The 25892-nt window shown below is 49.9% G+C and overlaps 2 protein-coding genes across 10 annotated transcripts in view; one reads left to right on the top strand and one right to left on the bottom strand.

Moving 5' to 3' along the window:
* Positions 1 to 6223, top strand: part of ZC3H12B (zinc finger CCCH-type containing 12B) — a 208114-nt gene extending 201891 nt beyond the window's left edge. The window contains exon 10 of the transcript XR_010747891.1: positions 6171 to 6223. The gene's annotated coding sequence lies outside the window, so the exon portion shown is untranslated. The remainder of the gene's footprint in view (positions 1 to 6170) is intronic.
* LAS1L (LAS1 like ribosome biogenesis factor) lies at positions 1012 to 21339 on the bottom strand. 9 transcript variants are annotated; one of them, XM_066357456.1, is made up of 16 exons: positions 21037 to 21339; positions 20042 to 20167; positions 18868 to 18937; positions 17976 to 18057; positions 16120 to 16401; positions 15789 to 15835; positions 14836 to 14945; positions 13256 to 13341; positions 12804 to 12854; positions 12284 to 12493; positions 11782 to 11929; positions 8914 to 9025; positions 7862 to 8043; positions 6245 to 6753; positions 3440 to 3590; positions 1012 to 1319 (listed from the first exon to the last, which is right to left on the bottom strand). In XM_066357456.1, the coding sequence occupies exons 1-16, from the start codon at positions 21225 to 21227 to the stop codon at positions 1196 to 1198; spliced, it is 2481 nt and encodes an 826-aa protein (XP_066213553.1). In that variant the 5' UTR covers positions 21228 to 21339; the 3' UTR covers positions 1012 to 1195. The 9 variants fall into 9 exon arrangements, with proteins under 9 accessions (XP_066213553.1, XP_066213556.1, XP_066213555.1 ...); XM_066357459.1 differs by having other exon boundaries at positions 3440 to 3587; XM_066357458.1 differs by having other exon boundaries at positions 12284 to 12490.
* Positions 21340 to 25892: the final 4553 nt, after the last annotated feature.

The raw sequence follows: 25892 nt of genomic DNA, 5'->3' as shown, positions 1-25892 counted from the left end.
CCCTTAAGATACTTGTGACTTCCTCCTTTTTCACTGGGCAGAGGGCTCTGAGGGGTGAGAACATGATTTATTCATCTCTATCTCCTGGCAGCTCAGGGCTGACACAGGGAAGGGAGTCAGTGTCTGAGGGAATTGGGTAACCACAAAGGAGCTCTGGGTCAGTCCCTAAGGCAGCTCTAGCTACAGTGCCCACCACAAAGAAGTCCCCTCTATCTTTTCTAGGCCAGAAGGAGTGGGAAAGTAATGAGGAATGGTTTCTTTCGCTTTCAACTGCTATTTGGTGCCCGGTGAGGGTGGGCGGGGAAATGAATCAGAAAGCTGCTGGGTAATATCAAGAAGGTCGGTATTCCTGCTGCCAGGGAGGTTCTGAACAGATCCCCCAGATCAGGGGTCCCCAAACTATGGCCCGTGGCCGCATGTGGCTCCCTGAGGCCATTTATCCAGCCCCCGCCGCACTTCCAGAAGGGGCACCTCTTTCATTGGTGGTCAGAGAGAGGAGCATAGTTCCCATTGAAATACTGGTCAGTTTGTTGATTTAAATTTACTTGTTCTTTATTTTAAATATTGTATTGGTTCCCATTTTTTTACTTTAAAATAAGATATGTGCAGTGTGCATAGGGATTTGTTCATAGTTGTTTTTTGTTTTTTTTTTTATAATCCGCCCCTCCAATGGTCTGAGGGACAGTGAACTGGCCCCCTGTGTAAAAAGCTTGGGGACCTCTGCCCCATATGGTGGCAGGGCTCTGTTTCCAGCAATGCTTCTCTTCTGGGGCCTGATGCTTCCCGGCAAGCTGGGCCAAAGCTACAGCTGAGGGGCACAAAGATGGTTTTGAGTCAGGAAGAAGGTATGAACGGGCCCTGCTGGTGGAAACAATCAGGGGCAGTGGGCCCAGGACCCAGCTCCCACTCCAAGCCCCATTCTGAGCCTGCCTTCTCTGGAGCCCCCAGAGTGAAGGGAGGCCTACATTGGTCTGCCCCAGCATACAACCCCTCATCTCATAAACACCAAAACAACAGTTGGCTGTTTATTATTTTTCAAATAGAAACAAACAAACAAACAAAATCATCCAAATGACATTGTGGTGAACGCTGAGTGACGTGGCTGATAAGGGCTGTCTCCCTGGTTCATTCATGGACCATCAGGTGCAGTGGGGGGTGGACTCCTGGTCCAGCAGAGGCGGTACTAGGGTGGACATCAGAAGAGCTGCAGACCAGTTTTGAGTCCATGCAGCTGGCCCTGGCTCCAGAGGAGGCCCTCCAAGCTGGTGCTGCTGTTGCTACAGTTGCCACTGCCGATGGCACAGTTCAGGCCCACGGTGCTATGGAGATGGGGGGATGGTGGTCATGGGGGAGGGCAGCTCGAGGCTCTGGAAGGGCCATGGGAGCTTGCTTGTGTGTCTATGGGAAGGGCCCACTGTCCTGCCTTACTTTACAAAGAAGAGAGGAGAGCAAATCTAAGAAACCACTTCAAAGAGGGCCCCCCGCCCCGGGCTGGCTCTGCCATCCCCTCAGTTGAGGGAGGAAAGGGAGGCGTAGAAATTTTTGTATGAAATTTTCCGCAGAGCTCCAGTACATAAAGACAGCTTTTGTCATTGTGGCAGAGAGAGGGAAGAGTTAGAGAAAAATTAAAGCACAGAAATCCAGGTTGAGGTAGGAGGGGGACCCGCAGGAAGATACTGAAAGTGGCTGCCTTAACAGGCTTTCTTCCAAGGCCCCAGAGAACCTAGGCTGGACCCTTCCCAACCCCCGCAGCTAGCTAAGGGACCCAAGGCCATGCTTGGGCTGCAAGACTAGGCCCAGCTCCCAACCCAGGACTTCAACATTGCTCTAGGGAGACACTGCACAGTCCCCTTCCCGGCCCTGCTCAGAATACTCTGGCTTCCCCTGCTTCCTTCAGGTCGAAGGACCCTCCAGGTACATGAGGGTGACAGCTGAGAGCAAAGGCATCATCCCTCCCCTCGGGCACATCCATGGTTACACTACAGCATCTGAAAAAAATGTTACAGATGATCTAGTCCCATCCCATCCCATTACCACTGATTTACAGACAAGGGAACTGAGGTCCAGACATGAAGGGGCCTGCCCAAGGCACAAAGTCAAGCCAAGGGTGGGGATGCCTGCTGCAGCAGAGGAAAGCTCCCGACTACAGAGGGTATGGGAGCTGGGCCAAGTTAGCCTCCTTCTGGAACTAGCTCCACCTGCCTACACGTCACCCTTGACACCCTGGTGTTGATCAAGCCAGTCTTACCCCAGAGGAGAGGAGGTCTCTCTCTCTCTCTCTCTGATGTGTGGGCTCTACTCAACAAAGCAGCACCTGGCTTCCCCAGCCTCCTCCCTTCTCTTCTCCAACAGGCCTGCTGTCCCCAAGTCTCAGACAGTGAGTTCAAGGCACTGCCTTGGGCCTGGCCACGGCTTGCCTCTCAGTTCTACAGGGCTCTCCCCGGATGTCCAGAGGAAGAAAGACTCACCACCCAGGGCCTGGGCAGGCAGCATCAGGACAGATTCTCAGTGTCAGGGGCCCACAGAGCTCTGTCTCTCTGGTACCCATAAGACTCTCCTGGTCACCATGGCCTTGCAATCTGGAATATACAGGCTCCCGGGACAAGCTCCTATGTGTTACTGCCAGCAGAACCCCTCAGCAAGGGCTGCTTGGTCCCTGCCTCCCTGATGACTCAAGAGCTCCAATGCCTGCAATACAGAGGCAAGCTTCCAGGGAGAGCATCTAGTTCTATGCAGGTCTTGCTACCAAGGTACCTGGACAGTGTGGGGAGGCCTACTGACTACTCTGCGCACCTTTGGACAAACCCCTTCCCCTTTCTGGACCTCACGTTTCTCCTCCAGAACATGAAGAGGCTGAATTAGAGCATCTGTTCTTGACCTTTTGGGGGTGGTAGACCCTTTAGAGCAGTGGTTTGCAACTGGTCTGCCAGAAATTTCACATTGGTCCATCAAAGTGTTAACCACCCTGATGTTGTATGAAGATTACAGAGTCTAGAATCACTGGATCTATAATCTTCATACAACAACAGACTGGTTAACTCTTTCACAGACCAGCACAAAATTTCTGGTGGACTGGTCCATTAATACTGGTGGTTGAAAAACACTGCTTTAGAGAATCTGTTGAAAATTAAGAAACTCTCTCCTCCCAAAATGCACACACACCCAAACACACAGCCGAACACTTGATGCAGTCTGAAAGAGGTGCCAAACCCGCTCTATGTGGTTGCCTCGCTGCCTCCCCCATCTAGAGGCTGGGAGCCCCTGCAAGGACCCAGCCAGGAATTGGAGCTTGTTCCCTCAGTCAGACCCTGACCAAGGTCAGCTACCTCCCCTGCCCACCCCACTTTGTGTTCTCTCCCTTCGTCTTCCTTTTCCTCCCTCCCTACCTCCTGGAGGAGGCAGAGAAAGGGGTGAGAAATCCTGCTGCTTGGACACTCACCCCATTTTGCCTGTTGGGGGTTCCAGCCGCTGCTCTAGCACAGGCTGGTCCAAAAGATACATGGTGTCATAATTCTCCAGCATAAGCTCTGCGGGGTCCTCGGTCTGGCCTGGCATTAGGCCTAGGGGAAAGGTATCCCACCGCACATCTTCTGTGGAGCAAAGGGGGAAGGCAAGAGTGGGTTGACTGCTAGTGCTCCAGCACACCACCTCCTTAGTCTGAGCACTGCGCTCGGCCTTTGTGTATCCACAGCCGTTTCTCTCCATGTCACTTCTCCGGAACTACTCTCAACCTTAGCGCCCCTCCCCCTTCCCCAGTCCCCCATACACACTTTATGACCCTCCTTCCTCTGTGTTCATACACACTGCTACCACCGCCACCCACACTATGTGTACAGAACTATGAACGCTTTTGTTCCTCTCTCATCTTTTCTCACATCCTCAGAAATGTCCCCACACACTGACAACATCTTCAAACCTGGCTGTACCACTAATGTAAACCTCTGACCCTCACCACTATTTCCAAAGACACACGTCCTGGAAAATCTACATGCCTCAGACTTCCCATCGTACTGCTTTCCCAAACCCCCCAACACCTCAGAGCATCTGAATGATCTAGTTTTCCTACTTACACACACATAAACTCCCTGACATTCTTGAAGGCCACACCACTTCTTAGTGGCCTTGCCCTGAGAGATCTACACACCAGCTCAGGATGGACATGCCCCCGGAGATATGTCCCCCAGTGCAAAGTCTTACTGTCCAGCTGCACAGAGCACATCCCTTCTCTGGGGCAGGGCTGTCTCACTGCACATCGCAGCCCTCACCACCTAAGTGCACAGGCCAACTCCTCTGTTCTGTGAGGTTCCACTTCACTCTGTCTCCTACTCTGCTCAGTCTCAGGCACACAACCCACAAATCTCAATGGCACTGCATCCCCACATGCGCATGCAGAGGAAGCAATGGCAAAGGAGACACCTTTAATATCCTAGCCTTTCAGTATTCCCAAACGACTCTTTATCTCCTCCACTCCACACATACTCCACCTGAGAATGGACTGTGTCAGGCCTTCTCCACCCCTTCCACTCTGACTTAAACATTTTCCACAGTTTTATGCTAAATCCCCATCACGAACTTTACACCAGTACACCCAGTATTTTAAAGCAAAGATTTCAATGGTGAGGTCCTCCAAGTAAATCCAGTTTCTGGCCTTCTGTATTTCCCCAGTAGTGAAAGAATTCTCCCTCTCATAATGCCCCTAGCAATCTGGAAAGTACCAACCCTGGACTAGCCTTTTAAGTTACCACGAGAAGCCTCTCTGGAAGGGTTGTTCCCGTTTCCCCACTCGTGGCTCTTTCACAGGAAGGAAGTTGTGCCAGTCTTGATACCCTGCACTGCCCTGTGCACACAGAGATACTTTTGTACACAGGGCCCCTCCCCCCATGTCACCAACCTGATCCACCTGTCTCCCCGTCACCGACATCCTAACCCTGCAGACATCGCTGCTCCTGCCTCTACAGCCTGATGCCCTTATACATGTTCCTTCAGTGACAGCACAGACCCATACAGGTGACTTGATAACTGTCTCCCTGCCTGTTCTCAGGCCTTCCCATATACCCCCATCATATTGCTATCTCTCTGCCTCATACAGATACCTCCTGGCAACCTTGCCTCCCCTTCCAAAAACATGTGACTATGTGTGCAAGTATATACAGATGGGTGTAGTGACTTCACAATAATCTCTTTTCCATAGCCCCTTCTCTTACACACACACACATACACACACACACACTCTGCCCATGTCAATGCCCCTCACTTCTGATATTTACAAAGACCTGCAGCCACAGACCTCCTCCCCCTATATTTCTGTTACTGTGTTTAGGTTTGTCCAGCACACGCACACACAGACATGTTCCTTCACCCCTAACACTCAGAGCCTTTATGTCCCTGCCCTTCCACACATTTACACACAAGGACAAAGGCTCCACATTTCCCTCTACGTTCCTTCACTGTTCCCCCTTTCTCCCTTGTTCCCTGCCATGTCCGCCCGACGCCAGACCAAGTCCCAGCCGCTTTCCTTCCCTCCCTCTGGCCGCATCACACAGGCTGCACCTATGTCTGTGAATACATACACACGCATCCACCAGACTTTCCATTCATTTGAGGTCTCCCTGCTTTAAGGTACCTGCTCCCTACCCTAAATGAGGATACTTATGAAAGACCACACTCAGGACAGATTCCCATTCCCGCACATTATCAAGCAGGCCTCCCTGGCCGCTCCCAGCTTCATCTAACTTGTATGCTCACCTGAAAATCATGTCACTCCTTATTCTCACTATTCTGATCTCACTTCCACTTGATCTACTTTAATGCCCCCAGAATCCTGACTCATCAATGCTCAGCTTCCACATGTGTGTGCAGTCACATATACATAGGAAGATCTCTGTCTGTCTGTGCATTCCTGCATGTGAAAAACACATGCAGAATCAGACACACATACCCTGCACCTCTCACTTTCTCCTTTACATCTTGCTGCACAGGGCCAACACCTGCACCATGCCCTCTGAGTGTGCTCTCCATACAAGGAGGCCAGCAGGATGACAATGTTTTGGTCCCTGGCATTTACATGCTGTCCTAAGGGGGAGGGAACGCAGCTATTATATATATACCAGGCTGTCTCCAAGGCTTGTCTCACACTTGTGACCCTCTGCTCCTTTTTGTTTCTTCTCTAGGATGGAGAAAAGCCTCAAGAGGCATCCTAAGAGAGCAAACAGGTGGGGGAGAAAGTAGATTCCAGGCTTCTTACCTGAGCTGACTTGCCACACAGACCCCTGCAGCGCTACTCTTTTGTGAGCCAGGAGCCTGACATTCTTGGCAGTGGGGGACTCTTCCTCCAAAGAGAAAGGCCCCACCTCCATTCTGTCTTCCTCCTCCTCATCTTCATCTTCATCTTCATCATCATCATCATCTTCATCATCACCGTCATCGTCTTCATCCTCCTCCTCCTCCCACTTCTCTTGGTCATCATTTTCCTCTTCCTCCTCTTCCACCTTGTCTTCCAAGACCTCCTTCTTGACATCATTGAGGATGTTCTTCTTCTGCTGCGGGGCTTCCGCTTCAGGCCCCGAGCTCAAGCCAGCCGGATGGAGGCTCCAATACAGGCTGTCCACTGTGTATGCAGACCTCCCGGCAGGGGCGCTCACAGAGTCCGCCTGCACCAGGCTGGGTTTTCCATTCTGGGTATAAATGGAACAGATGCGCAGCAGCTTCTCCTGCTCCTCGTCTGGCAGGACCTGCCCCATGGCTTTGAAGATGCTGAATAAAATGAGGGGTGGGGTGAAAAGGACTCAACATCTCAAGTCACTACAGACCCATCACTACACAACTGGAACTTGGTCTCTGAGGTTCCAGACCTGCCCCTGAAAGGCAGTGTAGCAGAGCAGACAGAACACAACAACAAGACTATGGACCTTGAACAAGCTCTGTGATTCCTTTCTGTGGCTCACTCACCTCCATTCTCAGGAAAGTATGGAAAATTGACAGGATGCCTGGCACAGTGCCTGGCACATAGTGGCCATTATCATGACCAGCTAGCTGGACTACAATGCTATGTAAATGCACAAACTAGCCAATAGGCCCAGAGGGCCGGACATGAGAATGGCAGATCCTCTGTGCTAGCTGAGCAACGTGTCCTGAGGTCCAAAGATATGCCTGGAAGTGTGCTGGGCTCCTTATGAATGGAACATAAGTATGATCCCTTTCTGGAAACAACTACAAACTAGCCTGGAATGGATAAAAAGGAAAAAAATGCAGCAGTTGACAAGACAAAGCAGGATGTGGCAGGGATGTCAAATGAGCACTGAGGACCTCGGGCACTACTGGAGCTCAGGGGCAGAAGAGAGCACAAGGAGGGCAGGAGAGATCAAGGGAAGACTCCGTGCAGAGACGAGCGTGAGCAACAGTGCTTGTGCGTCTGGTGGGACAAGCCTGGCTTGTGGGGAGGGGCTGTGCTGAGGAGCTGTGGGGGAAGAACAGGCTGCAAAGGTGAAGTGTGTGTTGGGCGGAGGGGTCACCTGATGACTGAGTCCAGGGGAAGGCTGCCTTTCTGAAGATCACCACGGTGCCGTGTCCGTGAGGCAGACGGCCCAGACGTGGCCGCCCAGAGGGAGGGAGAGCAGGGAGAGGCGGTGAGGGCTGACCTGGGGCTCGGGCAGTGGAGATGGGAGGGAGAGAAGCTGGGAAGGACGACGGACAGGAGCAGGGCTTGATGACCAGATGGCAGGACTCAGGCAAAGAAGAGTTAAAGATGACGACACAGTACACACAGAGGACGGCACCCACAGCACAACCACCAACAGATACAGAGCCGCTGGGGAGGAAGAGGGCGGGCAGCCCTGGCAGCAGCTCACATAGGACCAGGCACCTGCTTGCTGATGGAGGCATGGCTGCTTGGACAGGACAGCAGCCTCTTCTCAGTCTACCGAGTCTGAACTGTGGGCTGTTCTTGGACACGCCACGCATGCTGTGGTGGCTGTTTTCTCTCTGAGCCCCGACGGCAGACTCGTCACACGAGTGGTCTCCGGTCACTGCTCGCCGGGTGCAGGGCTGGGGGTAGTGACTCATGGGAGACTGGGGACTTTCTCCGCAGGGCTCATTTCCTATTCTGAGAGCACGCTGGGTCAACCTGAATGGCTGCGGCTGGCTGGCCGGGGGGAAGCTTGTGAAAAGCTTCCAGCCTGATTAGAGGAAAAGCCAGAGAGACATTCTCTTCCCTCTCACTGCGGTCAATTGCTATGATTAATAATCAATATTCCCGGGCACTTGAAGCCGGAAAGGTGCCATGTCACGCTGTTTGTTATTACCCACCCGCTCTCTCCACCTATCTAGTCTGACCACGGAGGCACAGGGCTGACATGGATCTTAGAATGTATCTCTGTCCTTGGGTTTTCTGATCACAGGTCAGGTGGTTGGAAACAAGGTGGCCTCTGGCCTCACAAGGCCTATGCTCACATCCTTGCCCCGCCATCAACAAACCGTGTGATTCTGGGTTAAGTCCCTTCGCTCCTTGGAGCCACAATGTCTTTCTTACCTGTCTAATAAGGACATTATTCCTCTACCTTCAATGACTACTATGTCAAGTGAAATATCTTCTACAGAAAACACAGCACCATGCCTGACATTAATCACCAGTGCTGTCTTTTATTTTTTGTCTAGAGAAAACAAAAGCCAAGTTTTTTATATGCCTAACAATGCAAGCTTGCTGCATTAGTGTCATCTAATGGAACACTGTAGAAAGAACACAGGAGTACGGGTAGGATATTTGTATTTCGGCCTCAGCTCTGACTTGCAGACTTGCTACTGACATAGAGCAGAATACTTAGGCAAATCCTATTTCTCAATCTGTGGAATGGGGAGATCTGAACTACATTCACTGATTATCCGGGAGAAGCGGGATTTGTGCACAAGAAATCGTACCCACTGAGCTGCTGTCACTGCTGGCATATGTCGCATCCCTCTAGAATTCTTGAGTTGGGAGATCTCTGTGGTCCAGACTTCTCCAAGACCAGCAGCTTCCACTCTGCAGGCACTTAGGATTGGAAAGTACCTTGAAGGTCACCTATCCAAATCTCTCCACGCTCTCTGTTCACTCCCTCCCCCCCACGACACACATGCTGTGTTCTTTCTGGTTTTGAAACTTCCTTTATTCTTTTCTTGTGCTTAATCTGCTCCAATGCCTCATCTGTGATCCTTTCCTGATCCCTCCGATTTTCGGTTTTCCTCAGTTTCCCACCCATTCACATCTCTTCCATTCTAGAGCACAAGGACCTGGAGATCTGGGTGCTTGGTTCAGTCCCATCTCCCGCGGGTCTTGCCCTGGCTAGCTTTGTCTACAAGGCTACCTTTCTTCTCTTATAAGCTACTACTTATAGCGATAATAACATAAGCTACTTCTTATAAGCTATGATTGTGCCCCAAAAGGCATAAGGGCTTGAGAAAGATTTTCTGACTCTATGGGGGGCATCAGCAGAATAAGAGGGTCTCAGAACCCAGACTCCCACTCCATTCATTCCCAAGGCATGGAGTGAGCTCCCATCTAAGACGGCACTGCTGGCAATGAGACAGCAGAGTATAGTCTAGCTTAACAGTGTTTACTAAGACCTGTTGGGGCCTGGACTTACGTAGTGTGCTGGGGCACAGACGGCTAATGCAGAGCCCTTGCACTTGAAAAGTGTTGTCTGAGAGAGGGAAAGATACAGTAGGGGAAGTAGACACAGCAACACAAAATTGCAGATTGCGGAAGTACCTGAGAGAGTCAACATGGCGGGATAGATGGTACCAGCACCAAGTGAGACAGGGAGCAGAACAGGAAGAACACCTTGGGGTTGCAGAGGTCGGGGTAAGAAGATCAGTTCTCTTTTGGTCACAGTAAGGTGTCTGTGGGGACCTTACACCATTCAACGGGAGATATCTAACATGCTGTCGAATACAGGAGGTTGGATCTTCGGGGAAAGGCCTGGACTACCCAAAGATTTGGGTCTTGGTATTTTGTCAGAACTGGTAAAAAAAAAACACGGACATTTCAAGGTGGGAGTGTAAACAGCATTGATGCAGCAGACACAGCGACAGACAAGGGCCCACTGGATTTGGTAATTAGAGGGTCAAAGCAGCTCTGAAGGTGAATGCCAAATTGTGGCTGGTTGGAGAATAAGAGAGTAGTGAGGAAACTGAGATTGCTGAGGGTAGATTCTTCTTCTGAGATGTTCTGATGGGAGGAGTGACAAGCTGGGGATAACCTGACAGAGGAATGAATGCTGGGTCCGAGGTTTTGCTTGTGTTGTTCTTGTTAATTTTCTTTGGAGATAAGAAACACTCAAGAGAAACATTCATAGGTTAAAGAAGAAGTGGCAGAAGAGCAAGGCAGGGGCTGGGAATGGGCCCCAGCAGTGGCGACAGAAGTAGCCCCAGAGCACAAATGGAGGAGCAGGCTGGGAGGTGGGGGAAGGCAGCCTCATCCCGAAAACGGTTAGCACCTTGAGAACAGCCACAGACCGGGTCACGAGCACTGGATGTTGGGTTGAGGGGGCCCTGCTCCATGCCTCCATGTGCTCAAGGAAGCTAGGGTTAAAGGTCAGAGGGAGAGGGACTTGAGCTGAGTGGTAAGCATGCAGAACAGTCAAGAAAGAGTAAAATGGGCAGAAAAAACATAACTGAGGTCTGGCCCAACGTTAAAAATCACAGCTATGCAGCGGCAGTAATCCACAGGCCTGTGTGGTTTTCTCCAGCAGGGCTCAGCTCCCCGGGCTGAGCAGTGGGAGAATCGGAGTGGGGATCCAGCCTCTCTCGGGAGTTTGCCACTCAGATACGCCACTGGATGGGCAGAGCCAGGGGTGCTGATGAGCAGCTGAAGTAATCAAGCACAGAATTGAGGGCAAGCAAGACTGAGGGGGGCTGGAAATGGAGGGATGGAGGTCTGGATGCCGGCAAAGAGCAGACGCCCCGGGATACAAGGTGAGGACTGGAAGGACAAAAGGTTGTGGTCACGGAGTGGGACATGGGGACATCAGCTTTCGGGGACGGAACAGCTCTGAGTGATGGAAATGGGTTGCTGTGTGTCAGGGAGAAAGAAGATTGCTGGAGTGGAGAAGCTGCAGGGTGTCAGACGGCTCATTCCAATGAAATAGATTTTGCTCCAGGAAGCAGGAAGAGAATTGGGTGGCAAAGCCTTCTACGGCTATGGCAGAAGTAACTCAGGGAGAGGAAAGGAGACAACCGCAGATATTTACAGGGACCAGAGCAATATTCAGTGTGGCCATGGTGCCCTGGGTAGATCAGGTCAAGGAGGACCACATGAGGTGGGCTTAGCATGACAGATTGGGGTGGAATCAGAAAGATCTTTGAGTGTCAGGCTAAAATGCCTAGATGTCATCAGGAAGGCAATGCAGAGCCACAAAGGACTCAGAGCACCTGTCAGAGATAGATTTTGGGAAGACAATAGAGACAGCACTGGGCTTAAGAGGCAGAAGACCGGGCTCAATGGATAAACAGCAGCTACTATTTATTGTGCACTTACTCTATATAGGCCACTGCGCTAAGCGTTCTAAGGGAGCTGAATCATCCATTCTCTTACTGGACTCGGTTCAGCTAGGTCTTAAACTGTGTCACCTTAGGCAAGAATACCCTACTCCTCCCCAACCTGAGACTCAGTTCTCCAATCACTCAGTAGAAAGGAGACGGGACTAGGTATCCTTGCAAGGGCCCGTCTAACTCTGCCATTCTAGAGTTGTGTGGCCTTGAGGCCTGCAGGGCCTCCTCCTCTTAACGGATGGAATTCAAGAGACTTACAGCTGAAGGAGACGGGGGCTGGCCCAGCAAGGTGAGCCCAAGCAGGACTCAACCAGCTGAGGCCAATCAAGGGAGGCAGAGCAGTTGAAGAGCCTCCAGCTCTTTCTTGCTTCCCACTGGACTGCAGAAAACCGGCGGGCATTCCGTCCTGAGAGAGAAGAGAGGGCCTGAGGGGAAGGCACTGGCAAGCCCCCCCGGCCAACCGCACCTTGAAAATCTTGACTCCGTACTTCCCCACATCACCCACAGACTCCCCGCTCTATACCTCCCAACTGCTCAAAGCATTCTGGAGGCTCTTTGCCTTCAGCTCAGTTTAGTTGACTCTGAGAAGAAAGAGGAGGGAGATTTGTCCACTGCTGCTGCAGGGCCCTCTTAGGCAAATCTAAACCTTTAACAAGTGATATATCCACCTCTTGCTATTCAGCTGAGCTGAGAACTGTGGCAGATGCTCTTTTCTGGGCTGCATTAGGCCCTGGGACTAGGGCTAGTCTCCTTCCCTCACCAGTCTTCGTGTTAGCCACGATCAGTTCAACGGTCCATCTGAGGATGTAGGTGGGCCGGATCCCACTGCTCCCCAAGGCCGACAGCTCAGAGAACATCCTCTCTAGCAGAGCCTGAGTGAAGGTCTGGCAGTGCAGGCCCCTGAGCAGGGGCTGCCAGAATTGAGAGAACGGCTTTGGTACCAGGATATCGTTGAAGTCCGAGTTTTCTGCTTGTAAGGGCCAGATGTTGAAAGAGAATGGGAAGGTGTGTGGGGGCATGCCAAGGGAGACAGGGATGGGGAGGGAGAGAGCGGAAGGAGGGATTCAGGGAAAGTAGGGGGAAGCAAGGGGAGAAAAGAGAGGGAAAAAGAAGGGACCCCACCACCAACAAACAAGAGTTGCCATCGCAGAACAGAAGGAAAGTGGAGAACAGAATAGCAGGGGAAAAACTAATTAGTATCTAGCAACAAATAAGTTGACTCAAAACAGTATAAAAGAATAAAAGCTCCGTTTCTAGCTTCAACTTTGTCAATAACTCACTGTGTGACTTTGGGTCAGTACCTTCCCCTCTCTGGACCTCAGTCTGCCCATCTGTAACATGAGGATGGTGGGCTAGATGACCTCACAAGGCCCCTTCAGTTCTGCTGTTCTAGCTCTCTAGCAAGTGGCTAAATCACAATTAACGCAGCACAGTAATGGCATTAAGACTCCCCCCAGCCCACCCTACCCCATCCCATCCCATCCCACCCCACCCCACCCCACCCTACTCCACCCCACCCCACCCCACCCCAACCCACCTACCCCACACAATTCCAGGCCACAGCAGAAAAGCCCAGTAAGGGCTTATCAGTATGGCTACCTGTTCTTCTCAGCCCCGTGGGGCCTCCAGACGCAACAGAATGGCAGGAAACAGCCTTTTCACCCAGCTCAACCCTGTTGTTCTTGCCCAAAAAACACAGTAACCTAGGCGCAGTGGGCCCCCAAAACCCTACCTTCATATTCTATCTTCAAAGCTGCCAACTGCTCAAATGTGGGGATGAGAAAGCCATCGTCCAGAAAAGCGTCCAGCACAGCTTCCCTGGAGAAAGATGACACTCAAACAAACGGAAGCAGGCACAAGACCCTCTCACGCTCCCCTAACCTTAACTCCTAGGGCAGCTAATGCCTCTGCTTCCAGTGGCCAAAGCAGCACGGTGTGGGCAAAAAGACAACTGACAGTTGGATCTCAGGCCACAGCCTCCTGGGGCAGGGCCTGGACCAGAGACTGGCATCAGTGGGTTCTGAATAAGCGCTACCAAGCACATACGGACCTAAGGCCCAGAATGAGGGCCGGACAAGCCTGGAAGCACAGATGGAGAAGTCTCAGGTCCACAGAGGAGTTCAGCATCTGCAGTCAAAGTGTCAAGGGGTTTTAGACTTAAGTTCCTGCTCAGACTATTTCTCCAGAGTCTCTGGTCTCCTACCCCTTCCCTTCTTCCCAGTTGTTCTCTTTTAGACTCTAGAAAAAGAAACTTTGGGGATCCAATTGCCGGACTGAATATGATCCTTATTCCTAGGGACCCCAAGAACCCAGAACTAAGTTACAGAGTTTGAAATTGTAGGCCACAGGAGTTCATTCCTCACCCCCACCTAGCTCAGATGAAAACGGCAACAGCCAACTGTCTCTTCCAGAGCTGGCAATTCCCCCAGAGGGGCTCCCCTAGCTGAGCAGGACTAGAGGGGGAACAAGAGTTCCACAGGTATCTCAATGCGTGAAGAGGTGCCGTGCTCAGATCCCACTCTCCATCAGGCTAGAGGAAGAAAGAGCTGCCTATCCTTCTATCAGTCTCCCTTCCCCTCAGATCCCCCTCCAAGAAGAGCACTTAGGGCAGCCAGCCAGCTGCTTTCTCAGCACAAGCAGGCAGACACTACCGTCTAGAGGCAAAGGACACTTTTCCCAGGTATTCGGGGGGGGGGGCACAACCCGCCCTTTGGCAACCAAGATGCCTAAGCTAGGCAGACGTTGATCAAAACAGCTTTGGACCTAGTAGTATCCTGGAAATGACGGCTCACGGCCATACTAAGTTGAGAAGGACTTAGTCTTTTGAGAAGCCAGGCCCTGGGAAGGCTGCTGTTCCCCGAACTGCAACTATCCAGCGGGTGCTGCTGCTCCCCAGTAGAATTTCAAAAGAAAAGACCTGCAGCGCCCACCATGTGTCTTCTACCTGAAACTTGGACAAGAGCTAGGCAGCAAAGCGGTATGGACTAAGGGTTTTCCTAGTTGCCAAGCACTCCACGTACCACTCAGCAGAGAGGAGCAAACCCAGCTAAGGAGACTAGGGGACGGATGACGGTAGACACCCTGCCTCTGGCCATTTTGCTGTTTTTCCAAGTAGGCAACCCCGCCCTGGTAGCAGCAGGGGCAAAGGAAAAGGGTCACACAGAAAGCAGGGTCACCCCATGGGGTGTCAGAACTATCCCCGAAATTTCCTACAGCAGAGGTTAGAAAGCTGGGACAGGGAAACTGATTTCAGTGACATTCTACATTCTACCCTAGAGATGAGGCAGCCCCCCTGGTTACTTAGTTACATACCTATTCTCCCACGTGATGCCCTTGAGCTCTGCCAGGATGCAGTCTGCATGTGGGGACAGGTGATTCCAGGCCTTAATGGCCTGAGGTAAATGCCTAAGTTTCTCCAGCACCTGCCAGCAAAGAGGCTCTCATCACAAGGCTGATTTAGTCAGGAAACCCGCCCCTACCCCACCAGGTTCCCCTCCGGTAGGATCTCTCAGTACCTTCCCTAAGGGGAAAGGGCAGGGCATGCAGACGTGGGCCCACCACTCCCCTATGGGACCTGAACCTGAAAATATCCTGACTGTCAAATGCCAGATTTTCTCCTTTTGCTCTTCCTCCCCACACCCAAGTTCCCCGAGCCTCCCAATCACCAGATACCCTCACAACGAGTTATCCATGAAGGGCATTTGGTTGGAGTTGTTGGGCATACTCTTGGGCCAAGGGGTGAGGGAAAGCAATGGGTTATGGAAGAAAGAAAATTCTGAGACACAAGCACTAATCCCAGTTCCATCATTAACTGCATATGTGACCTAGGGCTAGTCTACTTATCCATGGCTCCAATTTCTTCATCTGTGAAAAGGAAGGTCTGAGCTGGTTTCTAAGCTACCTCCCTTCCTGCTAAAAACAGCACCACTGAAGCGCGCCCAATCTAGGAAAGCTCTCGGGCGCCATCTGCTGATCAACTGCAGTACTGATCAGCACCTCTGCCCAGCTGTTCCCTACTAGCCCGTGGGACAGATTGTCCACAAATTTCCAGCATCTGCTCCCCTCCATCGGTGTGGAGGATAAGCCACCTGGACTCTGCGCCCTTTGCCTCATTCCTAGTGCCCCTTCTCTCTTACCAAGAAGATCCCTCAAGCTTTGCCACTTTTCTTTCAAATTCCTTCTCAGGACTTCTCTCAGGTAGCTGGCAAAAGGGAGGAAATGGCTGTGGAAGGTGAGAATATGCAAAGTCAAGGGCACTTTCTTACCTTAAATTGCTCCTCTTCATATGATACCAGTAGTTCTCGGGCTCTTTCTGAAAACAAAATAGGGAAACAGATAGGCCACCAGCCCAACCCCTTCCGCTGATGGGATTCTGAGCCCCACTGACCTCATTTCTTGAGTAACTAGAATTCTTTCCTTTCCTAATGCAGAGAGCTGAAGGAAGACACTTTGTGACAGGAATTCTCTTAAGCTAAGACTCACCACAGCCCCAGAAAAAGTGCTGAGTAAGGAAAATAACCAGTGTCAACCCTAAACCTGAGTCATCCAGGCTCACAGGCCCTTCTGTCTCCCCACCCCACCCCCAAGGACACCTACCATATAGCTCTTTATGTCTCCGAGCCTTTTCCAACTGCGCATCAACCTCTTTGTCACCTTTGGTGTCTCCGTCGTCCCTGACATCCAGCTCTTCACCTTTCCCCTCATCCTCAAGCTTTGGTTGCTGCTCTGTGATGTCATCAACAATGTTCTTTGATTCCTCTTGGTTGTCCTCTTCTGCCTCGTCCTTGTCCTCCTCCAACTCCCAGGTCTCTCTCAGGCTGTTCTCCAGCTGGCGGCACCAGTAGGTCTTCTGGAGCCAACTCAAAACAAAATAGCAACCTAGAGGAGGGGAGGAAGGAAGGCCATGCAGTAGGGGCCGTCACGGGCAAGTGCTGCCTAGCAGGCCCCTAGCCTCATCTCGCAAGCACTGTGTGAAGGCCAAAAGAAGAGGCTGGATGCCTGACCAGGCGGTGGCACAGTGGATAGAGCGTCAGACTGAGACGTGGAGGACCCAGGTTCAAAACTCTGAGGTCGCCGACTTGAGCACGGGCTCATCTGGTTTGAGCAAGGCTCACCAGCTTGGACCCAAGGTCGCTGGCTTGAGCAAGGGGTCTCTCTCTCTCTTGTAACTCCCTGGTCAAGGCACACATGAGAAAGCAACCAATGGACAACTAAGGTGCCACAAGAGAGAACTGATGCTTCTCATCTCTCTCCCTTCCTGTCTGTCTGTCTCTAACTGTCCCTCTCTCTGTGTCTGTCACTAAATAAATAAATAAATACCACAGAAACCAAAATAGCAAACAGATTAAAAAAAAAAAAAAAGAGGCCTGACTTGACGCACAAGTCTCAAATATCCAGAAGGGAGCCCTCTTGCCCTCTTGCTCTGGGTTATCCCTCTGTTCTTTGCTTTCTCCTGCTTAGCACCTTTCTGAGAAAATAAACTGATACCAGGCTTGCAGATGGGATGCCAAAAATGGCATGGGACTGCTAAGTGGGAGAACAGGGACAACCCCACAAGCCAGTTACATGGCCTCAGCCAAGTCTCTTCCCTTTTCCAGATCTGTTTCCCCAACCTGAAGGGGCAGGGCTGAGTCAGGGTTTCTTAGTTGGAATGGAATGTCCACAGAACCCCTGGGTTCATAACACTTGTTGTTTCAAACCTGTCAGCCCACTCCCACTCACTTCCTCCTCGGGCACAAAACTTAAGGGGACACCAAAAAAATCTCCATAACTGAGATCAGATCAGTGCCCTGCCTGGAGTCTAAAGCAAAGGGAGAATTCAATAATGCTAATCCTGTCTTCATTTAAAATTGCTGACGTTTTGTCCATAGTGTATTTTTCTACATTAAGACGTTATCACCCTGGCCGGTTGGCTCAGTGGTAGAGCGTCGGCCTGGCGTGCAGGAGTCCCGGGTTCGATTCCGGGCCAGGGCACACAGGAGAAGCACCCATCTGCTTCTCCACCCCTCCCCCTCTCCTTCCTCTCTGTCTCTCTCTTTCCTTCCTGCAGCCAAGGCTCCATTGGAGCCAAGTTGGCCCGAGCACTGAGGACGGCTCCATGGCCTCCGCCTCAGGTGCTAGAATGGCTCTAGTTGCAATGGAGCAACTCCCCAGAGGGGCCTAGCATTGCCCTCTGGTGGGTGTGCCGGGTGGATCCAGGTCGGGTGCATGTGGGAGTCTGTCTGCCTGCCTCCCCTCTTCTCGCCTCAGAAAAAAAAAATAGAGAGGTTATCTATCATGATTACTGAGCTTTTGACACACCCTTCAAGTTTGTGCCCAAGACAAGTGTCTCACTTTCCTCCCAGTAGTCCTGGCTCTGATGCTAGAGAGAGACACTCCTGCCTGTCCCTACAGTACCACCCAGACAAGGCCCTTGGGCTACACTGTGATAGACATATTCCCTGGAGACTCACCTCTGCGGCAGTCATTGATATGAGGCATTTTCTTGTGGGTCAACTGATGGCGAAGTTCAACAATCCAATCTGGAATATTCACCTGATTGTGGGGGAGAATATGAGGGAAGAAATTAGAAAATATTAAAGCTGGGACTACAGAGATGACCTAGTCTGGCCTCCCCCCATTTTACAGATAGAGAAATTGAGGTCCTAAGAAGAGCTTCCAGTCTTTTGGGCAGAGCCATGATGAGAAACCAGGTCTCCTGATTCTTTTTACTGCTCTGAGGAGGTACCCCTGAAAATCAGAAAAGACGCTTGCCTACCCCAACCACCAACTGTGTTCCTCCAACAAAGACATTCCTATAAACGAGCCTTAACAGTCACTTTCTCTCAGCTTCCACTATCTTGTATGTACCTGTCCCTCTCCCTGAGCACCTTTGACGTCTCCTTCTTCCCTCCCTTCCACACTTCCTCCAGGAAGCTTCACTTGGTGATGGAGAACCCTCCTGCCCTCGACACTGCTCACACACTGACAGCAGGAATGCTGGGCATTCTCATGTCACTTGGCTGGGCTTGTCCCCTCCCTCAAACTGTCAGCTCACAGAAGGCAGGCACTGGGACTGCCACCTCTTTCCTGTCCCCACCCAGTAATGCATTCCATTTGGGCACGTTAGCTTCACTGGGCCACTCTCAGCAAGCTGGCAGGCCAAGTGCAGTAAAGAAGGAAGCCGAAAACAAGAGAGGAAGTCTCTTCTTTCAAACTGGAGACTGCGGCTCCAGGACTCTTGCTGAGCTTGGCTGGCAGTGATGAGATGAGGTAACCTCCCTGTGTGCCCACAGCACCCCATACCCCATTTAGTGAGCCCTGCTGATGAGAGAGAACTGAGTAAGACCACTTTCCCATACGCACCTCCTGAGCGAGGAACTTGAGAGGGACCCTGACAGACTTGGTCTTCCTCTCCGAGATGAGATTCACGAACCTGGGGTTGTGAGAGAAACGAATGGCACAGCCCAAGTAATGTTTTGTCTGTTTGTTTTTTCAATTAGCTATAACAGTGTCTCAGGTAAACCTCCCTGGCTATGATGCTGCCACTGCACAAAGCTCCAAATAAATGTTTTACTCAAACCAGTGGGGCTTCAGAACACCTGGAGAATTGACACCCTGCATTTCCACAGCCTTTCCACTGACTCTTCTGTCCTGTTCTTACAGTTAATGCCAGCCAAAGCAGAGACAGTTCCGTACAGTCCAACATATACTGAGTGCCTGCCCTGTGCTGAAGTCACACAGGTGAAAAAGATTGCTTTGGCCTTGAAGAGTTCAGCCTATGATAAACAGTCATGACATAATACAGCATGTTATATCAGAACACACTACAGTATAAATGCTAAAACAAAGGACTATGTCAAATGACATCGGGAGCACAGCTAAATAATGGAGAAGATAAAAAGAGCTATAGGAAAGACCTCAAGGCAGACAAGGGGAATAGGGTGAGATGAACAAAGTCTGTGACATGAAAAAACTTGGTAGCAGCCTTTTTCCTGATGTGCAGGAGACAACTGCTAGCACAACTCTGAGTCCCCTTGTAAGTCAGAAACTCCCAGTCCCTATCTCCACTTCTGCAATTCAGCAGCCTTTCAGAGGTGAAAAGGACAGTAACAGGTAGAGATGGTGTAGGGCTGGGAAATAATCCACATTAAATCACGGCCAGGGCCATTGAAACATTCACAAAAATTCCTATGGGTGAAAGAGTTAGAGGGAAAAGAGAGAAATCAACCCATCAAAGCTGGAAAAGACCCACAGAAATCACTTGGTATGAACTACCCTCACCCCATATTCTAAGAGAGAGAAGGAATGAAAAATGGAAGAGAGAAAGCTCTCTGGAGAAGAAAAAGAGAAATGTCTGTTAACAAGGGATAATAAAAGCTGTCAAGTCAAGCAATCACAGGGTGACCCATACATAGGACACACTGGGCTTTTTCCTTCAGGTAGCTCCTAAAGCCAAGATTTGCGTATCACATGCTACCCCCACCACACCCGTGCCCCCAAACCACCCTCCACCCTGACCCATGTATGTAGGTCTTACCTGACCAACGCCATGCCATAGAGAAGTCTAAGTTCATCAGTGCCCAAGCCACCAGTTACATCCAAGAGCTTACAGCGCACCAGGTCAGCAGTAGAAGCCACTGCCAGGGGGAGTTCGTTGCCTAACCTAAAGGGCCACAGTCCAGCACCATCATAAAGGTCCCTGACACTGGTCCACCCTCCACCTCAGAACCTAGATTGCGGTAGCCTATGTCAAAGATGAGAGTTGGGCAAAAGTAGGTTTACAGTTGTATGTGAAACATAGTTTATCCTTGCATCACTTATTAATTATGGTATTGTTAGTGTATCACAACTGTAAACCTACTTTTGCCCACTCCTGCATACGCTGGCTCAAGTGTACATGAACAGACACAAATTAAGAGGGTGGGAAGAGGAAGGTTATCCAAAAGTACACATGATATGAGGTTGGCTGGGTTACACAGAAGACATCTAACTGCTATGCAATCAACCAACAATTCAGCGTGGATACACCCCTTTCTTTCCTGTTAAATCCTCAACTCATTTGGCTAAAGAACCTTATTCCTTGAAACTTTTATCCCTTGTCTACTCCCAAGTCAATCTTACCAACGGAACTGAGGCGCCTCATTCAAATATAATTTTGAAGGCAAGTTCCTTCACCCCCGGAACCTCCGTAATTCAAATCAGAAACCAATCCTAGGATGCTATCCCACTCATTAAAGCCTGGCTCAGGCACACCGCTCCTTCCGGCATCCCCCTCCCCCCCCCAAGACGGGGAAAAGGTCGCAGATCTAACAGGAGCCTTGCTAAGGCACACCCCCTATCTTTCCGCAAACAGGGTTAGTGCAAGGGCTTGGCTGCGACTTGCCCCCAGGTACTTGAGAGAAGAAACATCCCAACCACTCATAGGGACACCGGGGGCCACTGGTGTTAAGTGTGAAGAATAAACCCTTATGGGAATTCCACAAAGGCAGGCGCCACCAGCACGCAGGCAGGAGGGCTGACTTGTCGTCTTACCTGCTCCTCCACGCTGTGATGCGGTTCAGGGCATACCGCTGCAATTTAGGGTCGTCACAAAACAGATACACCGTCACCTGATCCCACTCAGCCTTACTGAGCCAGGCGACTACGATGCGCTGCGCCCAGAGGGGCGACAACCTCTTCTCTTTGATGCACTTGCCGCACCACGCACTCCACACGCGATCCATCCCCTGAGGACCAGACCCGCCCCGGATCCCCACCGCACACCTGGCCAGACGCCTAGCCTGGGGCCGCAGCACACCGCACAGCCTTCAACTCAATGTGCTAGCCTAAGTTCAAACCGCCACCGCCCCAGCAGCCAATGGGAGAGTGTGACCCCGACGCAAGCCCTCCTCCCAGCGCTAGCGTGTCAAATCGGAACGGGAGAGCTAGAGGCTAACCGTATCACAAGTTGAGTATAAGCGTGCTTAAACCGGAAGTGTTCTTTTTTCAAAGCAACTGTACCAGCTACAAGCGGTGAGCCTCAAGGTTCCGCTAATTTCCTGGTTGCTAATAGATCTCAGCCCCAGATCTGGAGAGATGTATCTGAGTACTGGAGGAATTTTAGTTTGCGCCCCCTGGCGGGCATGGGAAGAATTGTGGTTGTCCTACTACTGGAACTGCGCTGTTTCCCTGAATCAGCGCCTGACCCAATAAAACACTGTGGACACTGAACTAAGACTACCAGCAGTGTTTATTCAGGTCCTTTGCCAATTTCTTTTCTTTCTTTTTTCTTTCTCTCTCTCTCTCTCTCTCTCTCTCTCTCTCTCTTTCTTCCTTTTTGACAGAGACAGAAAGTCTGAGAAAGTGACAGACAAGGACAGACAGGAAGGGAGAGAGATGAGAAGCATCAATTCTTTGTTGTGGGTCCTTAGTTGTTCATTGATTGCTTTCTGATTAGAGCCTTGACCAGGGGGCTCCAGCAGAGTGACTGACTCCTTGCTCAAGCCAGTGACCTTAGGCTCAAACCAGCAGCCTTGGGCTTCAAGCTAGTGACCTTTGGGCTCAAGCCAGAGACCATGCGGTCATCTCTATGACCCCACGTTCAAGCCAGCAACCCCGCAGTCAAGGTGGTGAACCCACGCTCAAGCCAGTAACCTCGGTGTTTCAAACCTGGTTCCTCCACATCCCAGTCTGATGCTCTATCCACTGTGCCACTGCCTAGTCAGGTCTTTTCCAATTTCTTAATTGAATTGTTTGCGATTTTTTGGTGTTGAGATTTATAAGTTTTTAAAATAAATTTTGGATATTAAGCCCTTATCAGATGTTTCTGCAAATATGTTCTTCCATTCAGTGTATTGTCTTTTCATTTTGATGATAGTTTCCTTTGCTGTGCAAAAGCTCTTTTTTTCCTTTGTTTCCCTTGCCCAAGATGATGGCCAAGAGATATACGAAACTATATAATCAACATCACGAATCACCAGAGAAATGCAAGTTAAAACCACAATGAGATATCACCTCACACCTGTCAAAATGACGTTCATCAACAACAACGAAAAAATCAGCAAATAAGTATTGATGAGAATGTGGAGAAAATGAAACCCTCGTGTACTGTTGATGGGAATGCAGATTGGTACATCCACTGTGAAAAGCTGTACGAAGTTACCTCAAAAATTTAAAAATGAGACTGCCTTATGACCTAGCAATTCCTCTTTTAGGTATATATCCAAAAACCCAAAACATCAATTTGAATATATATATATATATATATATATATATATATATATATGCATTCTTATGTTCATTACAGCATTATTTACAATAACCAGGATCTGAAAACACCCCAAGTGTCCATCAGTAGATGAGTGGATAAAAAAAAGCTGTGGTACATTTACATAGTGGAATAATACTCGGCAGTTAAAATAAAAGAGAAAATATTACTTTCTGTGATAGCACAGATGTACCTGGAGATTATTATGCTAAGTGAAATAAGCTAGTCAGAGAAAGACAGGTACCATATGATTTCACTTATATGTGCAAGCTAATGAACAAAATAAGCTAACAAAACAGAAACAGGCTCATAGATGCAGAGAAAAGATTGACAGCTGTCAGAAGGGAAGGGGGTTAGGGTTTGGGTGAAAAAGATGAAAGGATTAAGCAAAGAAAAAGGGGTTATCAACACAGACAACAGTGTAGTGATTATAGGATGGATAGAATGTGAGGAGGTAGTGGAAGAGGGGAAAGGGGGATAAGTGGTGATGGAAAGAGACTTGTCTTGGGGTGGTGAATGAATAGTACAATGTTCAGATGATGTCTTATAGAATGGTATACCTGAAACCTATGAAATTTTATTAACTAACTTCACTCCAATAAATTCAATTAAAAAAAAAAAGACTACAGCCTGACCAGGCGGTGGTGCAGTGGATAGAGCACCGGACTGGGATGCAGAGGACCCAGGTTCGCGACCCCGAGGTCGCCAGCTTGAGCGCGGGCTCATCTGGTTTGAGCAAAGGCCCACCAGCTTGAACCCAAGGTCGCTGGCTCCAGCAAGGGGTTACTCGGTCTGCTGAAGGCCCGCGGTCAAGGCACATATGAGAAAACAATCAATGAACAACTAAGGTGTTGCAACGTGCAATGAAAAACTAATGATTGACGCTTCTCATCTCTCTCCGTTCCTGTCTGTCTGTCCCTGTCTAGCCCTCTCTCTGACTCACTCTCTCTGTAAAAAAAAAAAAAGACTACAGAACAAATATCTAATATCTAAATACATAAAGTTGGGTTGAGGCCCTGGCCGGTTGGCTCAGCAGTAGAGCCCGGTGTGTGGAAGTCCCGGGTTCAATTCCCAGTCAGGGCACACAGGAGAAGCATCCATCTGCCTCTCCACCCTTCCCTCTTCTTTCTTTCTGTCTCTCTCTTCCCCTCCTGCAGTTAAGGCTCCATTGGAGCAAAGTTGGTTCAGGTGCTGAGGACAGCTCCATGGCCTTCGCCTCAGGTGCTAGAATGGCCCCGGTGGAAACGAAGCAATGCTCCAGATGGGCAGAATATCGCCAGCTGGTGGGCATGCTGGGTGGATTCTGGTTGGGTGCATTCAGGAGTCTGTCTAACTGCTTCCCTGCTTCTAACTTTGGAAAAATAAAATAAAATAAATAAATAAATAAATAAATAAATAAAAAGTTGGCTTGAAAAATCTGCTTGGTTTTCACATCTGTACAATGAAGGACTTAGAATAGGTGATCTCTAGGCTCTCTTCCATAGCTGAAAATTGTAGGATGTTTATTCTGCCAGCATCCACTGCTATGATGGTTTCACCATCCACAAAGATCAGGGGTCCCCAAACTTTTTACACAGAGGGCCAGTTCACTGTCCCTCAGACCGTTGGAGGGCCACCACATACAGTGCTCCTCTCACTGACCACCAATGAAAAAGGTGGCCCTTCCAGAAGTGTGGTGGGGGGCCGGATAAATGGCCTCAGGGGGCTGCATGCTGCCCGCGGGCCATAGTTTGGGGACGCCTGCAAAGTTGTACTTAGTTTTTCTGAATAATTCCTTGGAATTCTGCAGTTCTGAGAGGAAGCAATTTTATGAACCTTTTATGATTTAACAAGTTGACTAAAATATGTTCAGGACTCTGTTCTAGTGCTCACAGAAGTTATTTTCCAATCTAATACTGGAGAGAGAAATGTTGGTAGTAATCTGAACATCAATACTGTGAGTGGGCTCTTTCTTTTATCCCTTTGCAGCTATTAACTGCAATTCATTCTCTATATGTAGCCTGCCCATTCTTCTTAGTACCACCACATGTCACATTGTAAGCACTTGAAATATCAGCTTATATTGCTATTAACATTATCATCCTTCTGTATTTCACCTCCTGCTGAGTACCTCTTGCTTCCCTTCTCCACAATTACATAATCTTTATAGTAAATTATTATTATTATTATTATTTTCATTTTTTCTGAAGCTGGAAACAGGGAGAGACAGTCAGACAGACTCCCGCATGCGCCCGACCGGGATCCACCCGGCATGCCCACCATGGGGCGACGCTCTGCCCACCAGGGGGCGATGCTCTGCCCATCCTGGGCGTCGCCATATTGCGACCAGAGCCACTCTAGCGCTTGAGGCAGAGGCCACAGAGCCATCCCCAGCGCCTGGGCCATCTTTGCTCCAATGGAGCCTTGGCTGCGGGAGGGGAAGAGAGAGACAGAGAGGAAGGTGCGGCGGAGGGGTGGAGAAGCAAATGGGCGTTTCTCCTGTGTGCCCTGGCCGGGAATCGAACCCAGGTCCTCCGCACGCTAGGCCAACACTCTACCGCTGAGCCAACCGGCCAGGGCAATTATTTTTTTAATTAAAAAAATATTGCTTGATTTCAGCAAGAGAGAAAGGAAAGAGAGCAAGCGAGAGAGAGAGAGACAGGAACATAGAGCTGTGCCTGTATGTGCCCTGACTGGGAATCAAACTGGCAACCTCTGTGCTTCAGGATGGCACTCCAACCAACTGACCTATCTGGCCAGGGCAGTAGATTCTGCACTAGTTCAGGCCTTGGTCCTCTCTAGATCATGTACTACTTTCCTTACTGGTCTTCCTGCCTTGATCCTTTACACAGCAGAGAAATGGTTTCAAAAACTCTAACATAAACTGATCAGAATCATAAATTCTTGGACTATTTTTCTGAAAAGTATTATGGCTTTTCAAGGGATTTTGCAATTTGGCTCATGTCTAGTTACTACTGGTATTACATTGAAGTTACAGCCCATCTCTGAATATGCAATCCTCTTATAAGCCTCTATGCCTTCATCTACTATGTTAGCACTATTTACAATGCTCTCCTTTCCTCACCCTTTCTGGCAAACCACTATTTACTTTTAAGATTCAGGATCCTTTATAAAATATAGTTCTCCCAGATCGAGAAATCTG

The sequence above is a fragment of the Saccopteryx leptura genome, chromosome X (assembly GCF_036850995.1).
Source record: "Saccopteryx leptura isolate mSacLep1 chromosome X, mSacLep1_pri_phased_curated, whole genome shotgun sequence".
Lineage (NCBI taxonomy): Eukaryota > Metazoa > Chordata > Mammalia > Chiroptera > Emballonuridae > Saccopteryx > Saccopteryx leptura.
Note: the sequence above shows the minus strand (reverse complement) of the source record. Positions and strands in the feature narration are given on the sequence as shown.

What these genes read in the sequence shown, in the direction of transcription:
- LAS1L (XM_066357456.1), bottom strand. Translation starts at nt 21,227, where the DNA reads ATGGATCGCGTGTGGAGTGCGTGGTGCGGCAAGTGCATCAAAGAGAAG. An exon ending in CGTGGCTAACACGAAGACTG is followed by an intron (nt 11,930 to 12,283) that starts GTGAGGGAAGGA and finishes CTTCTCTCTCAG; the next exon opens with GACGGAATGCCCGCCGGTTT. An exon ending in CCCCCAACAGGCAAAATGGG is followed by an intron (nt 1,320 to 3,439) that starts GTGAGTGTCCAA and finishes CCATCTCCATAG; the next exon opens with CACCGTGGGCCTGAACTGTG.